Source organism: Phocoena phocoena, chromosome 16, assembly GCF_963924675.1.
Source record: "Phocoena phocoena chromosome 16, mPhoPho1.1, whole genome shotgun sequence".
Classification (NCBI taxonomy): Eukaryota; Metazoa; Chordata; class Mammalia; order Artiodactyla; family Phocoenidae; genus Phocoena; species Phocoena phocoena.
Genome location: NC_089234.1, coordinates 63122767 through 63139597, shown reverse-complemented (window position 1 = coordinate 63139597; position 16831 = coordinate 63122767). Strand labels below are relative to the sequence as shown.

The following is a 16831-nucleotide window of genomic DNA, read 5'->3' as shown; positions in this document are numbered from 1 at the left end:
AAAACTTTTGAAAAAGCAGACCTGGGGAGAGTCCACTGCAGTTTCATAATGGGTATGAATAGTTATTTTTCTACCTTTTTTTTTTTTTCTAAATCTTTCTGGGGTTTGATGTGGATTTCTTTCTATTTGTTCAGGAAACTGTGACGTGTGTTCTGGGCAGGGTTTGAGGTTTTGGAACCTTTTCTAAAAGGGACAGAGAGCACTCTGCTACACTTCCTTGTCGTGAGGTTGGCGTGCAGGCGGTGGAGCTGAAGCAAGTTGGTCATCATGCAGGTGCTCCTCCAGTGCAGTAGGCTTGTCCTGGCTCTCGCCTTCATCCTGATTTTGGGTTCTTCAGTTCAAGGTAAGACCCAGGAATCTTGTCCCCCTATAATCTTCCTTGTAAGTCCTGGGGTCCACACAAATGTTTATATTTGCTTTAAGGTATGGAATGTATTATACTGTGGGAAAGGAGACCAAAAAAAGAAAAACAAAAAAAAAAAAAGGATTTGGGGTAGCTGAACTCCTTGGTGTGAGATTGGTTAAGTTTGGTACCAAAAAAATTTAAACTCTGAGGGAGGTGTGGCCTTATAAGTTCTTAAAATGATAAAAAAATGTACTATTTTATTGTCAGATGAAAATGGTTTATAAATTTTTAAACGCTTAAGAAAGGAATATAGAAAATGACCTACCCCTAAGTGTCTACATCAATCCCAAGTTTTAACATAATATGGTAGTGTTATAATTATTGTGACACTGGGAAATACTATTTTTAAAATCAGAGTAAATTTGCGTGTATTTTTTCTCCTTTTTTAAACTTGGTTCTTAGTGAAAATTCAATTATATTTAGACATAGTTAATGAAAACCATCTCAGATTTTAAAGAGAGGCCAAAGAATTTTAGTAATTGTTTTGTTGCTCAGAGAAACATCACATTGGGAAATTTCTTATTAGGTCTATCATTTAGGGTTGTTTAGTCAGAATGAAACAACTTAAAACCTTTAATGACTAAGAAAATGAAAACAATCAGTTTGTAGGAAAAATACAATTTCTTCTCCTTTGGTAAATAAGCGATCATGTCTGAATAAGGCAGAAAGTCATGGCCTGATAAGTAGATGGGAGAATTTATAGTAGAAAAACTAAAGTTCCTCCAAACTGTAAAGGAAATATTGAGTCATGGTGATTGCACATATCTTGGATCTGTTTCTTTGAAGTCATTTCTAGTTGTCTTGTTTTTACTTCTGGTGGAAATGAAATTGTACACATGATCTCAGATACATTCATATGTATTGGAAATTTATAAAATCACTTTCTTCTTGTTATGCAATTATTGAAGAAAAAACCAGCAAATAATGTTGCTGAAATTTTCCATTAGTCTATTTATTTTTTAAGGTATAGAACATCGTTGAATGTAAGGAACAGGCTTTACTTGGATCTTTTAGGGAAAACCTTCAGCTTGATGAAATAATTCCCTCATGTGTTCTGACAAGATCCAAGCAGTCAGGTCCATGTTTGTAGCACAGACTTGAGTGACCTGTTGGTGCTGGGTCTACCTTGACCAGAGCTCTGTGAGTCTTTATATCTTCAAAATTTCCCAGAAATGTCACATTCCCCACTAAGGTTCTATAGGGAAAACTAAAATGAAAACAAAAGCATTCTTTATGTAATAGGTATTCTTCAGAATGTAGTGAAGAAACTATTATAACATTTTATAAAGTACTAGTATTTATGTCATCACCAGGTAGGTTTAGCTCTTTGTTGGGAAAGGAACCAAAAAAGAGAGAATGAATGGACTGAAAAACTAGGGAGTTTCCAAAGGAGAAGTGCAGTTGGTATTGGAATCAAGGGTTAGTGTTCACATCTGAATAAGAAGGGAAATAGATGTCCACCCACAGCTGCGTGTGTGAGTGACATCAGCTCAAGGCTGCAGAGAGGTCTCTATTTCATCATACTTCTATGTGATGCCAGATATGATTCTGTAGCATTCTTTCCCCACTTAAAAAATTTTTTTTTCTTAACCCATTGATTTGACTGAACTGATCAACTGCACTAGGCTTTTGGCTTGTTTTTACTGAAACAAAACATCTTAGGTTATTGTATTAGTTTGCTAAGGCTGCCATAACAAAGTACCACAGACTGGGTGGCTTAAACAACAGGAATTTATTTCCTCACAGTTCTGGAGGCTAGAAGTCCAAGATCAAGGTGTCAGCAGGGTTAGTTTCATTCTGAAGCTTCTCTCTTCAGCATGTAGATGGCTGTCTTTTCTCTGTCTTTACATGGTTCTTTATGTGTGTCTATGTCCCAATCTCCTCTTCTTGTAAGGAAACCAGTCATACTGGATTAGGGCTCATCTGCATGACCTCATTATGTCTTAATTATCACTTTCAAGGCCCTGTCTCCAAATACAGTCCCATTCTGAGGTACTGGGGGTTAGAACTTCAACACATTGAATTGGAGGGACACAATTCAGCCCATATCAGTGAAGCTGAAGTAAAGACATGCTGTAAAAGTATGTCTACCAAGTGCAAAGAGATGGAAGTTTGGCAATGTGTGGGAGACCCTGGAGAGGACAGATGGCTAATCAATTTAATGTAGAGCTCCAGGGGATTATCGATGAGGCCTTACTCATCAATTGATGAGGTGACTCCTACTCTTTTATTGCCTCTCTTTTTAAAAGATGCCCATAAAGAGGGAAAATGGAAAATCCATGAGCAGGTGTGGCCAAGGGGGTCATTGCCAGACTATGTTTCCACTCTACACTGCCTCTGAGATCACGATAATGATATTGATTCCACCTATGTGTGCTGCTGTTTGATTATAAAGTGATTCACATCGATTCTCGGGTAAAGGATCGTCACATTCCCTAGGAGGAGGAATTAATACCAATTTATAGAGGGGAAAATTGGATCTTACATTCATCATTTCATTTGCTCTTTACATCAACCTCTTGCAAAAAATTTATGAGACTTGTCCAAGGCCCATTACAACTAATTAATGGCAGAGCTGGTCATCTGATTTCTACTGCAATTTAGCTGTATTCCAGGTGGATTAGAGATTTTCTTTATTTAAAACAACCTTGCTTTGACTCCAGCCCTTGCTATAAAAACCACTGAGTTGAGGGACAGAGAAGGAGAAATTGAAAGTAAACTTGGAACTTTTTATAGCTTGTCAAACCATGCAAGGGTGGGGGAACTTTATTCATCTTGTGGAATTGATTGGCCTGTAGGAAGCAGCTCCAGCTTAGATGGTGACTTCTGTTTGAATGCCACCAAACAATGAACGAAATGGTCTCCCTCCCCCCCCTCCCCACAACATGGCAGTTTCTGCTTAAATTTTTCTAGCACACTTGTAGCAAGTCTCCATTAAGAATAGGAAATTAGTAAATCGAGATGACGTTGGAGAAAAATTGATATTACAATACGATATTACTGGGGTAAGTTATTTGCTCTGGTAATGTTCACTTATAGAAAGTATTTGCTAAAGCAAGACTAGTGACTCTGTGTGTATGTGTGAAAGAAATAGAGGCAAAGACAGAGACAGAGAGAGACAAAGACAGACAGAGAAAGGGCGGGGGTAGGCAGTGAGGGAAGTGATTGTTAATAAAAAACATTCTTCTCCCTTGAATCCACCACAACATTAACCAGGAGATCTGTAAGTGGGGCCTCTTAGGAAGATAATTTTTCTGTCCATGAGCATATTCCCTTTTATTTTTTAAATTACGGTAATCTTAAGATTTCTCTCAAGCAAGACAGAATCAAGATACTCCCACACATCGGGGGCTGGAACTGTTGAATTTTCACATTCTGCCAACACCCTTGAATAAATATGTCAGGAACTTGGTATCTGTAACCGTGTTCTTTATTTTAAAGCAGATTTAAAATCCCCAGTGTGTTGATCATTTTATAATGTATAACAATACAGGACCACTATGTTATGCACCTGAAACTAACATAGTATATTAGGTCAACTATACTTAAAAAAGAAAAACCACCTCAGGACTTCCCTGGTGATCCAGCGGTTAAGAATCCGCCTTCCAATGCAGAGGAGGTGGGTTCGATCCCTGGTGGGGGAACTAAGATCCCACATGCCGTGGAGCAACTAAGCCCACACACTCTGGAGCCTGCCCACCACAACTAGAGAGAAGCCCGTATGCCGCAACGAAAGATCCTGTGTGCCGCAGCTAAGTCCCGACACAGCCAAAAATAAAAATAAATAAATAAATATTAAGAAAACACCTAATATGATTTTATTTACATGAAACATCCAACTTGCTTAAAAATATAGAGATAAAAAGTAGATTGATTAGTGGTTACTTAGGGATGAGAAGCATGAGATATAGGAGCTGGCTAGCTAAATGATAGGGGATTTCTCTGTGATGATAAAATTGTTCTAAATTTGTGGTGATAGTTGCACATACCTATGAATATGCTAAAAACCACTGAATTTTACATTTTAGAAGAGTGATTGTGTGCTATGTTACCTACATACCAATAAAGCTTTTTTTAATTAAAAAAATAAAATCACCAGTCCCAAACTAGATAAACATTTCTGTGGGGGAGGTGGACTTCTATCTTTGATTTCTTTATCAATTTTGGAATAGCTTTACTGAGATAGATTTCATATACCATACAATTCACCCATTTAAAGTGTACATCGATGGTTTTTTAGTATATTCACAGATATGTGCAACCATCACCATAGTCTATTTTAGAACATTTTCATCACCCAAAAAAAGAAACCCCTCTTTATAAATTTTAAAAGCTGAGATTCTAAACTCTAGAGGGAATTTGTATTTTAGAAGTTTTCTAATTTACCAGAGTTGTGTTTCTTTACACCAGTGAAAAGATGAGATCTTTCACTTAGGTGCTTCCTCATTAAACTATTAGTTTTACTTTTCTGTTTAACTTCCTATCTATGCAAGCACTATACTTGGTTTGATATTCAGCCATCCACGACAGTAGAGAAGAATTGTCTAGACCTGCTCTGTCTGAAATGGTAGCCACGGGCTTCCTGTGGCTACTAAGCACTTGTGTGAAATGTGGCGAGTCCAAAATGAGGTATGGCGTAAGTGCAAAATACACACCAGATTTGAAATCTTAGGATGAAAAAAAGTGTAAAATATCCATTAATAACTTATACTGATTATGTTGTGACAATATTTGAATATATTTAAGTAAAATATTTTCAAATTAATGTCACCTCTTTTTTACTTTTTAAAATATGGCTGTTGTAACATCCATACGTGTACGGATGGTTTCTCTTGTTTCTATTGGACCGCGCTGGTCTAGACGGCATGGGGTGTGAAGACATTGCCCTCTGCTGGAAAAGATGTTGAATTTTTACCTGACTCACAATGATGACGCTTCTAAGTAACAATTCAGTAGATGCCAAGCTTAAGCTTCTTCAGGAAAGAATCAGAGGAGAAGGAGCTAAAATGTATTAAATACCTACCATGTGCAAAGGCTTGTGCTAGATGTTTCAGATACTTTTATCTTGTTTAAACAGGAACTCTTTGGGATACTATTATGGGATACTGTGGTGGAACAGGAATTTAAATTTGATCTCTCTACAAGCTGTTCACTATCAGAGATAGGTCAATAGGTCATTCTCATTCTCCTCCTCAGCAGAGAAACTAGCATTTAAAGAGCTCTGACGGGACTTTCCTGGTGGTCCACCGGTTAAGACTCCGTGCTCCCAATGCAGGGGGCCCGGGATCGATCCCTGGTCGGGGAACTAGATCTCCTATGCCTGTGTCAACTAAGAGTTCACATGCTGCAACTAAGAAGTCCGCATGCTGCAACAAAGATCCCGCATGGCACAATGAAGATCCTGCGTGCTGCAACCAAGACCCAGTGCAGCCAAAATAAATAAACAAATAAATGTTAAAAAAGAAAAGAAAAGAAAAGGGAGAGATTAATTTAAATAAATAAAGAGCTCTGGGCTTCCCTGGTGGCACAGTGGTTGAGAGTCCGCCTGCCGATGCAGGGGACATGGGTTCGTGCCCTGGTCCGGGAAGATCCCACATGCCGCAGAGCGGCTAGGCCGGTGAGCCATGGCCGCTGAGCCTGCGCGTCCGGAGCCTTTGCTCCGCAATGGGAGAGGCCACAACAGTGAGAGGCCCGCGTACCGCAAAAAAAAAAAAGAAAAAAAGAGCTCTGACCATGGTGCTAGGTACTATTCTACGAGCCTAATATTTATATCTCATTATTAGAGCTACTACTGTCCCCATTTTATAGATGAGGAAATTGAGGTACAGAGAGGTTAAGGTTACACAGCTAGTAAGGGGGAGACATTGTGATGTCAACTTGTCAACATCAAGTTGACATCATGTCAACTTGACATGTCAAGCCTTACCTCCAGCCTCCAAGCAGTGACAAAGCTAACCCATTCTGGATGAGTAGTGTCCCAGACCAGAAACTGTAAGCTATATTCAGGAACTATGGGGAAGATTGTGATAGAATAGTAGTTCTAAAAGAAAGAATGAATGAAAGTAAGACAGACAGAAAGAAGGAAAACAATGGGAGAACATTTACTTTCTACATTAGAGTCTTTGTTTTGTTTATATTTTTAAAAGAATATTGTTTATTACAGCAATTTAGAAAACAAAGTGAGAAAAAAATCACCAGAGTCTACCACTATAGTTATTTCTGTGTATTTCCTCCCATTCCTCACCCCCCCGATATCTATTTATGTAGTTGCATTAACAACTATTATGCATAGAGTGGTATTCTGCTCTTTAAAAAATATTTATTTATTTATGGCTGTATCAGGTTTTAGTTGCAGCACACAGGATCTTTCGTGTGGCACACGGACTCCTCTCTAGTGGTGGCGCAAAGGCTCCAGCACGTGCGGGCTCAGTAGTTGTGGCGCAAGGGCTCTCTAGTTATGGCTTGTGGGCTCACAGTTGCGGTGCACGGGCTTAGTTGCCCTGCAGCATATGGGATCTTAGTTCCCTGACCAGGGATAGAACCTGAGTCTCCTGCATTGGAAGGTGGACCACTGGACCACGAGGGAAGTCCCCTCTGCTTTTTTTAAACTCATTTTTGAACATAGAATTTCCTATGATGCTATATAGTCTTTTCCATAACTACTGCTTTTTTCCCATTTGTTTAATAGTCTCTCATATGAATGCCTCATAATTAATCTGAGTATTTTCTCTTGTTTTGATTATTTAGTTATTTCCTGTTTCCCTATTTTAAATAATACTAAGGTGAACAGCATCATGAATTCTTTATATATTTTCTCTCTCTCTCTCCATATATATGTATATAATGTATATCTTAATGATGTTATTAATAACTTAGCAATGCTGTATTTATAAAATTAATCAGAAATATTAGCTAGGACAAAGTTGAGTGTAAACAGACATAATAGAGTTTCATGAGGAAAGACGACATTTTGCAAAAGTTCTGTGGTTCTGCAATCTTTTAAGAACAAAGTCCATGGCCATCCCATTAAGATGTAAAGTGAATTTGACCTCAGTAGAGGCTTCACTTTTCAACCTCTGATAGTTGAGAATAGGACACAACTTGTGCATACTCTCCTAGAAATACAGATACCCAGAGGGAAAAAAAGCAAACTCCAGAACTTATGGTCTTTGGGAGGGCTGGGTAATGAGATTAGGAGTAAATTTTTTTGTATGTTGGTTTGCTACATTTTTCAAAATTTTCTATAATGAACATACATTCCTTTTCTAAGATAAATGTTATTAAAAATTGCAACAAAAGCAGTCTAGATGTAAGGAATATCTAAATAAACTCTCCATTTCTAGGAGAGAGTACTATAAAAGGTAGAGAGCCCTCTAGAACCTGAGTTAAAGTCAGGAAACCATTGACAAGTTGCTGTATGTATCCATTTACATAAAATTCTAGAAAATGCAAACTAATTTATAATGACAGTAAGTAGATTGATGGTTGAGGGGGGCTGGGGGGAGTCAGGAGGAGGGAGGGAGAAGGGCAGGATCACAAAGGGGCACAAGGAAACTCTGGGGGATGTTGAATATGTTCATACCCTTGATTGTGGTGATGGTTCCATTGTGTATCCATTTGTCGAAACAAATTGTGCACTTTAAATATGCACAGCTTATTGAATGGCAAGTCCACCTTAAGAAAGCTGTCAAAAAATAAAAATAATTTTGAATAGATAATACATACATATGGCTCAAAAATCTAATGATTCAAAAGGATATGCAGTGAAAAGTCAATGCTCTTCCTTCCACTGTCTTCCAGCCACCAATTCCCTCCACAAAGATGATCAGTTTGCTGTGTATCTTTTCAGAGATGTTCTGTGCATGTAAGCATATATGTAAATATAGTGTGAAAAAACACAAACACACACAAATGGTAACAAACAATTCATAGTGTTCTTTACTTTTTTTAACTTAATAATATACCTTGGAGGGAATTCCCTGGCAGTCCAGTAGTTAGGACTCCTGACTTTCACTGCCGAGGGATTTTTGAAATCTCTGACTAGATGTGAGGGCAAAGAAAGAGGCCAAGTTTTTAACCTACTTTTCATTCCTAAGAATACCCAAGAATGGCCCTAAAGAACTAGGGCTCTGTAGTATCTCGGGTACCAATTGGTACATTCCTTAACCTTTCTGAGCATGATTCAACTCATCTCTACCAGAACAGGCAGGATTCAGGGTCAGATACAGGTTTGAATCCTGGGTCCTTTACTTAGTACCTGTGCAGCCTCAGTTTTCCTTTGTATAAAATGGAAATAATAGTACAAAGATAATGATAGTTAATATTTTCAAGTGTTTACTGTGTACCTGGCACTATGTTAAGATCTTTACATGCATTTTCTCATTTAATTTTTGTGACCAGCTTATGAAAAAGAGACACTCTTAGTACCTCAGTTTTCTGGTGGGGGCTTGGGGAAGTTAAGGTTTCACAGCTCACCAGTAGCAGAGCTGGGACTTCACTCCAGGCAGCTAATTGCCAAAACCTGTTCTAACCTTAAACTCTAGGCTACTTTAGAGGGGTGTTGTGAGAAGGACAAATGGTGTGCATAAAGGGCTAGCAAATAGTCGGTGCTCCTGTGATATTAATGATCATAAAACCTGTCCACACCTTACCTACCAAATTTAGAATCTATTTAATTAAAAATTTCTTAGGGACAGAGTGATTAGAAGCTGTGTAAGAGACATTTATTGACCACGTGAGTTCCATGTTTGGACAGGTTCTCCTGTGCGGAAAGCCAGATACCAGTGGGTACGCTGCAATCCTGACAGCAATTCTGCAAACTGCATTGATGAAAAGGGACCAGAGTTCGATCTACTTCCAGGTGAATACAACAGAATCCTACCTCCAAGGACTGACTCTTTTTCGTAAGTGGACTTTCTTGATTTTACTTTCACCATCCGCTGCTGAGATCTTGGCATGGAGGTGGGAGGGTTGCCAAGAGTGTTTTTCTTCAGGCTCTTGCTTCCATGGTTAGGTTTTCACTGCACAGTACAGGGTAAAACTGTACTGTATTTACTGGTATATGAGATGCACGAGAATACATGATTCACCTACCTTTTTAAGAATTTTATTTATTTTTTAAAATTTATTTATTTTTGGCTGAGTTGGGTCTTTGTTGCTGCGCGCGGGCTTTCTCTAGTTGCTGAGAGCAGGGGCTACTCTTCGTTGCAGTGCACGGGCTTCTCATTGTGGTAGTTTCTTTTGTTGCGGAGCATGGGCTCTAGGCATGCAGGCTGAGTGGTTGCGGAGAGCGGGCTTAGCTGCTCTGCGGCATGTGGGATCTTCCCAGACCAGAGATAGAACCTGTGTCTCCTGCACTGGCAGGCAGATTCTTAACCACTGCGCCACCAGGGAGGTCCCTATTCACCTACACTTTTGCAAGGTCTTTTTCTTGTGGCATAAACAAAAATTGAATACTTTTCACCAATAGGTATTGAAAATGATTGAACATTATTTTATTAATGTAAATAGAGCACATTGTATATTTATATTAAAATTCAATAGGAGTCTATCACCTGAATGGATAAACAAAATGTGGTACATCCCTTAAGTAGAATATTATTTGGCCATAAGAAAGAAGGAGTTATTGATAAATGCTACAACATGGATGAATCCTGAAAACATTATGCAAAGTGAAGGAAACCAGACACAAAAAGCCACATATTGTATGATTCCATTTATGTGAAATGTCCAGAATAGGCAAATCCATAGAGACAGAAATAGAGTAGTGGTTGCCAGGGGCTGTGAAGGAGGGAGGAATAAAGAGTGACTGCTATTAGGTACAAGATTTTTGAGGGGTGACAAAAATGTTCCGTTTAGATAGTAGTGATAAAAAAAAAGAAGAAATTAGGGAAAGGAAGAATAAGTGACCACGACTCATAAAAAAGAAAGTCAAAACTCTTCTTTTTTTAAAATTAAATTAAATTAATTTACGTTTTATACAGCAGGTTCTTATTATCTATTTTATACATATTAGTGTATAAATGTCAACCGCAATCTCCCAATTCATCCCCCACCCCACTTCCTCCCTTGGTGTCCATACATCCAAAACTCTTCTTGATCAAATAAAACCTGCCTTATACTTGCAAAAAAGATCCAATAGGAATTCATAAGTAACAAAAATTGAATTGTATTAAAACCCATTATTTCAATGAATATCAAAATTATATGTAGCAAAGATACATTATGAAAAGAATTATCATAAAAGTTTTAATCTTCAGGCTTAAATAGAAAATCACTCCCCTGAAAGCCACGTAAATCATCATGTCCAAACCACGTAAGTCTATCATCACTTTGGGGATCCTGGTAACCCCCTTCATCACTGAAATTATATCACCACCATCCTCAAAATGCAACTCTGCAACCCTGTGCTTTTAGGTCCATGGCATAAAGCTTGAACGTGATATTACAGCATCCTCCATTATTTTAAGTCACGGATTTCAACAGTGATTCATTTAAATCTAAGATATTAGAGGAACAACGCAAGTCCTCCAAAACAAATATTTACACTATTTCTTCCCTCCTCAAATCTGTATGATCTTCCACACTCTTTGACATAAATTGTAGCAATATTTTTTTGGATCCGTGTCCTAAGGCAAAGGAAACAAAAGCAAAAATAAACAAATGGGACCTAATTAAACTTAAAAGCTTTTGCACAGCAAGGAAACCATCGACAAACGAAAGGACAACCTACTGAATGGGAGAAAATATTTGCAAGTGATATGACTAATAAGGGGTTAATATCTAAAGTATATAAACAGCTCATACAACTCAACGTCAAAAAAACAAACATCCCGATTAAAAACTGGGCAGAAGATCTGACTAGACATTTTTCCAAAGAACACATCCAGTTAGACAACAGGCACATGAAAAGATGCTCAACATCGCTAATCACCAGAGAAATGCAAATTAAAACCACAGTGAATATCACCTCCCACCTGTCAGAATGGCTGTCATCAAAAAGATCACAAATAATAAATTGTTGGTGAGGATGTAGAGAAAAGGGGACCCTTGTACCTTGTTAATGGGAATGTATATTGGTGCAACCACTGTACAAAACAGTGTGGAGGTTCCTCAGAAAACTAAAAATAGAGTTACCATATGATCCTGCAATTGTACTCCTGGGTATATATCCAAAGAAAATGAAAACACTAATTTGAAAAGATATATGTACCCCAATGTTCATAGCAGCATTATTTATAATAGCCAAGATATGGAAGCAATCTAAGTGTCCACCAGTAGATGAATGGATAAAGAAGATGTGATACACACACACACACATTGGAATACTACTCAGCCATAAAAAAGAACGAAATTTTGCCATTTGCAGCAACACGAATGGACTTGGAGGGTATTATGCTTAGTGAAATAAGTCAGACAGAGAAGACAAATACTGTATGATATCACTTATATGTGGAATCTAAAAAATAAAACAAACTTGTGAATATAACAAAAAAGAAACAGACACACAGATATAGAGAACAAACCAGTGGTTACCAGTGGGGAGAAGGAAGAGGGAGGGGCAAGCTAGGGGCAGGGGATTAAGAGGTACAAACTACTGTGAATAAAATAAATAATCGGGCTTTCCTGGTGGCTCAGAATCCGCCTGCCAATGCAGGGGACGCGGGTTCAAGCCCTGGTCCGGGAAGATCCCACATGCTGCAGAGCAACTAAGCCCGTGTGCCACAACTACTGAGCCTGTGCGCCTAGAGCCCGTGCTCTGCAACAAGAGAAGCCACCGCAATGAGAAGCCCGCGCACCACAACAAAGAGTAGCCGCGGCTCGCACCAACTATAGAAAGTCCGCGCACAGCAAGGAAGACCCATCACAGCCAAAAATAAATAAATAAAAATAAATAAATAATCTACATGGATGTATTGTACAACACAGGGAATATAGCCAATATTTTATAATAACTATAAATGGAATATAACCTTTAAAATTGTGAATCACTGTTGTACACCTGAAATGTATATAATATTGTAAATCAACTCTACCTCAACTAAAAATAATAAATTTTAAAAAATCTCTAGGATCTTCCCTTTCCTCAGCCAGCAACTTTCCTTCTTGCTCTGACACTCCTGTTAATACGGATGCACAGCCCCTGCTTCTGTGACGGTCTTGGACACTCTTGCTCTCAGATCCATTTCTTCTCCTTCCACCTCCCTGCTCTGCATTGGGTGAGGGTGGTGAGGGCTGATCCCTATGGTCTGCATTTCTCAGGCTCCCAGATCTGTGGCTGAGTTTGGCCAGTGGGATGCCTGAAAGGGAGACTGGTCAGCGTGGGCGGCAAGGACAGACAAGGATTGGCACCTCTGGCAGGGCTGTGTCTCATCCATGGCTTCAGCTTCCACCAGATGCTCTTGGTCCCTGGGCTCAGGTAGTACCACCTCCTCCACTGTCCCTCTAGCCCAGGGAGGGAAATATTTTCTTGCTGTTCCTCATCTCTGGGTTTCCTTATTATTCCCTATTTGGCTTTGCTTCTCTTCCATCTCATGTGTTAGCAATTCCCTGTCTTAAATATTTAGGTAAGTTTCTTGACTGTACTATGACTGTGGCAGCTTCTAAGGCCACCCCTCCTTGTGCTGGGCATCCTATCCCCATGCACCTTCTCCAGGACTTTAATTCTGCAGTTAACCCTCTGAACCCAGCATCTTCTTCTCATCAGTATGCAGACATTCTCTAGTATCTCCTACATTTAGGTAAAATCCCCTCTTTGACTCTGCATCCTTTCCAGCTGTTGCCCCATTCTCTGCTCCTCTTCGTAGTAACACTTCCTGATAGGGTTGCCGATGCTTACTATCCCCTCAACCCCTTCTGGTTCTACCTTCACCCAGAGAGCTTGGTAGAAGCACTTACTTTTTTTTTGCGGTACATGGGCCTCTCACTTCTGTGGCCTCTCCCGTTGCGGAGCACAGGTTCCGGACGCGCGGGCTCAGCGGCCATGGCTCATGGGCCCAGCTGCTCCGCGGCATGTGGGATCCTCCCGGACCGGGGCACGAAACCGTGTCCCCTGCATCGGCAGGCGGACTCTCAACCACTGCGCCACCAGGGAAGCCCACTTTTTTTTTTAATTGAACCTGGGCCCTCGGCAGTGAAAGCGTGGAGTCCTAACCACTGGACTGCCAGGGAATTCCCAATTTAAGTTCTTTTTTATTTTCCTCCACACTGGTAAAAGTTCCAAGGGAGCTTAAAGTTTTTTAAACATTTTAACTATCCCTCTTTCCCACCCCCGACTTCTGAATTTACAAATCAAAGGAGAGCAGGAGTCCCAATTTTTAATGGTTCCCCATCTCCTCATGTTATTTGATTCAAAAACTATATACAAGTTTGTAGCAGTCATAGTTATTGTACATGTTTAGGAGGGAGGGAGGCAAGAAGGGATAGGGAGGTCTTCCCTGGTGGCGCAGTGGTTGAGAGTCCGTCTGCTGATGCAGGGGACACGGGTTCATGCCCTGGTCCGGGAAGATCCCACATGCCGTGGAGCGGCTGGGCCCGTGAGCCATGGCCGCTGAACCTGCGCGTCCGGAGCCTGTGTTCTGCAGTGGGAGAGGCCACAACAGTGAGAGGCCCGCGTACCGCAAAAAAAAAAAAAAAAAAAAAAGAAAAAGGGATAGGGAGAATAGTGATCCAAAAGAATAAAAACAGCAACCAAATAGGTCACAATTACTTCCTGTTGACACATCTGCTGGTTACTTCTCTATGTTTAGCTTACTTGACTTCTCTCTCTCTCATTTTCCTGCGCCACATGGCTTGTGGGATCTTAGTTCCGGGCTAAGGATTGAGCCTGCGCCCTTGGCACTGAAGTGCAGAGTCCTAACCACTGAACCGCCAGGGAATTCCCACTTGACTTGTCAGTTGTTTTCAAAAACAGTTGACCACCCTTCCTCTGAAATACTTTTTTCTCTGGGCTTCCATGGCCCCACCTTGTCTTGGGTTTCCTTCTACTTCCCTGGCTGTTCTTTCTCCTCTGGTTAATATTTAATATGTTGGGGTGGCCCTAGCTCTGTCGTGGGCTGCTTTTGTATCTGCATGCCTTTTTTGGGTGACTTCATCCTGTTCCATGGCTTTAAATACTATGTGTGTGTGTGTGTGTGTGTGTGTGTGTGTGAGAGAGAGAGAGAGAGAGAGAGAGAGAGAGAGAGAGAGAGAGAGAGGAGAGGGAGAGGGAGAGGGAGAGGGAGAGGGAGAGGGAGAGGGAGAGGGAGAGGGAGAGGGAGAGGAAGAGGGAGAAACTACCAAATCTGTTTCCAGCTCTGATTCCTTTTCCTATCCAGCTGACCAACTATCCAGCAGGTCACCCTCTATTACATTATTCCACTTTGTTTCTCTGCATAACATTTAGCCCCACCTAATATTTTCCCGATCTGCTTATTCACTTTTTATTGTCTGTCTCCCCGCCAAAGTTATAAACCTCTGAGCAGGGACCTCATCTATCAGTCCCCATTCTATCCCAGGCCCTCAGAACAGGGATCAGATATTCGATATTTATCGAATGTAGGCATGAAGGAAACTCTAATCTGTTGTATGGCCTGTGGTTTATTATTTTCATGTAGAAAATGACCCATAGGCTGTGAAACTCAACTTTTGTCTCTGATGCTTTGTTGCCTTATTCTGCCACTGATGGGTGGCATCATTGCTCTGGTCCTTTGGTGCTGAGTGGATTTCAAACTACCCCACTGAACCCAGTTGAATGAATGCACTTATTTGCAGGGAGGAGATTGAATGTTAACATGCTGGCAAATATAATGCTTGACTTGTTGCAAAGAATTTCTTAAGTGTGAGCTTTGTTGAAGCCCTGTGAAGTTATTAGAGATTTTGCAGAATTTTTAAAATAGGAAAAATATATATCTAGTCTAATTTACTTGTGTGTCCTTTCTTCAGTGGGAGAAAGTGTAAAAATGGGATCTTTTCTGTAAAAAATAAATGACCCCTTAAGTAAATTCTAAACATAGGATTGCTATGTTAGTGATAAGAAAATTAGCATTTTTATATGCATCTGCAATGAGTAGATGTGAAGCTGATAAAGGCAACGAGTTAGATACAGTAAGAATTGTAAATATGTGGAAAGGTCTGACTTATTTTTTGTTTTAAAACATTAAATAACTGGGAAACTTTTAACTTAAAATTTGAGCAACGGAGTGGCTACATTTACTTTCATATCTTAAAAAATTTATTATGATTATCTTTTCATGTCTCAAACTTTAATGTTTCTTTTCCACTTTTCTGTCATGCTTCAGAATGATGAAATCCAGGAACTTGAATGATGTCTTCCCTCTTTCTGAGGACTTTTCGGGATCAGGCTCTGGAAGTGGCTCTGGAAGTGGCTTCCTACGTGAAATCGAACAGGAATACCAACCACTAGAAGAAAACGATGCTTTTTATTACAACTTTAGGTCTCTGGAGAGAAATTTGCCCTCAGACAACCAGGACTTGGGTCAGAATGGACCAGAAGAGGATTTTACTATATAAAAGAGAGGGTTTCCCAGCTTGACACCAGGCAATGTATTTGTGTACCATGGTTAAATGATTAATTTGAGGACAAAAGGCTTTATATAAAATTTAAAACATCTGAAAAGGAAGTTTAAGTTTTATTATCTTTTTTTTCTCATGAATTCTTAAAGCCTCCTTTTTCTATCCTAATGTCCTGGAAAATACCTGCATTTGTTTTGTATTGTATTCAACAACATCACTATGAAGTTAACTAGACTCCACATAAGTATAAAATTGCTTTAAAGAATAAATTATACTGTTCTTAAAACATTTAGTTTGAGAAACAAATTGACAGGCATTATTTCATATCTAAATCTTCAGGAAGCTGACTCTGATTATGAAATCTAGATATGCCTCTCTTTTTGTGAAAAAACACAGATGAAACATACAGTGAATGTACAGAGTGGGTATTTGACATGTTTTACAGTGTGAAGTTAACTGCTTTAATGGTACCACTGGAGGTGTTTGCAGAGCTAGTGGACAGCGTTTGCTTAGCAGTGTGATTGCTGTCACAATTAGAAACTTAACACCCAGATTAAAGCACAATTGTGCTCTCAATACCTCATACTGCTTTACTTTTTTCCCTGGATATCTACGTATTTTCAAACATTACTCTATTAAAGCAGAAGTATAATCAAAGGGTCAAGCTGTCTGGGCTCTCTTGTTCATGAAGTAATTATTTGTTCAAATGTTTCTAGATTCTCATCAACAAAATATCTGTAAAGTTATTTTACAGTGAGACCAAATTTTGTAACTGGAATCAAATCCTGTTAACTAGCAGATGAAGAAAACAATCATGCTACAGAGAGGGTTACTCTTGTCCAAACAATTCCTCTTCTTTAAGGCTATACTATACACATCTCTGTTCCCCTTAATTCTGAAAAGTCTGTCAGC

General features: G+C 39.5%; 1 protein-coding gene across 2 annotated transcripts; it reads left to right on the top strand.

Moving 5' to 3' along the window:
• The first annotated feature begins 209 nt into the window (after positions 1 to 209).
• Positions 210 to 16579, top strand: SRGN (serglycin). Of its 2 annotated transcripts, XM_065894519.1 has the most exons (4): positions 212 to 343; positions 9162 to 9309; positions 12120 to 12122; positions 15685 to 16579. In XM_065894519.1, exons 1-4 carry the CDS (start codon positions 268 to 270, stop codon positions 15914 to 15916), a joined length of 459 nt encoding a protein of 152 aa, XP_065750591.1. In that variant the 5' UTR covers positions 212 to 267; the 3' UTR covers positions 15917 to 16579. The 2 variants fall into 2 exon arrangements, with proteins under 2 accessions (XP_065750592.1, XP_065750591.1); XM_065894520.1 differs by lacking the exon at positions 12120 to 12122 and having other exon boundaries at positions 210 to 343.
• The last annotated feature ends 252 nt before the right edge of the window (positions 16580 to 16831 follow it).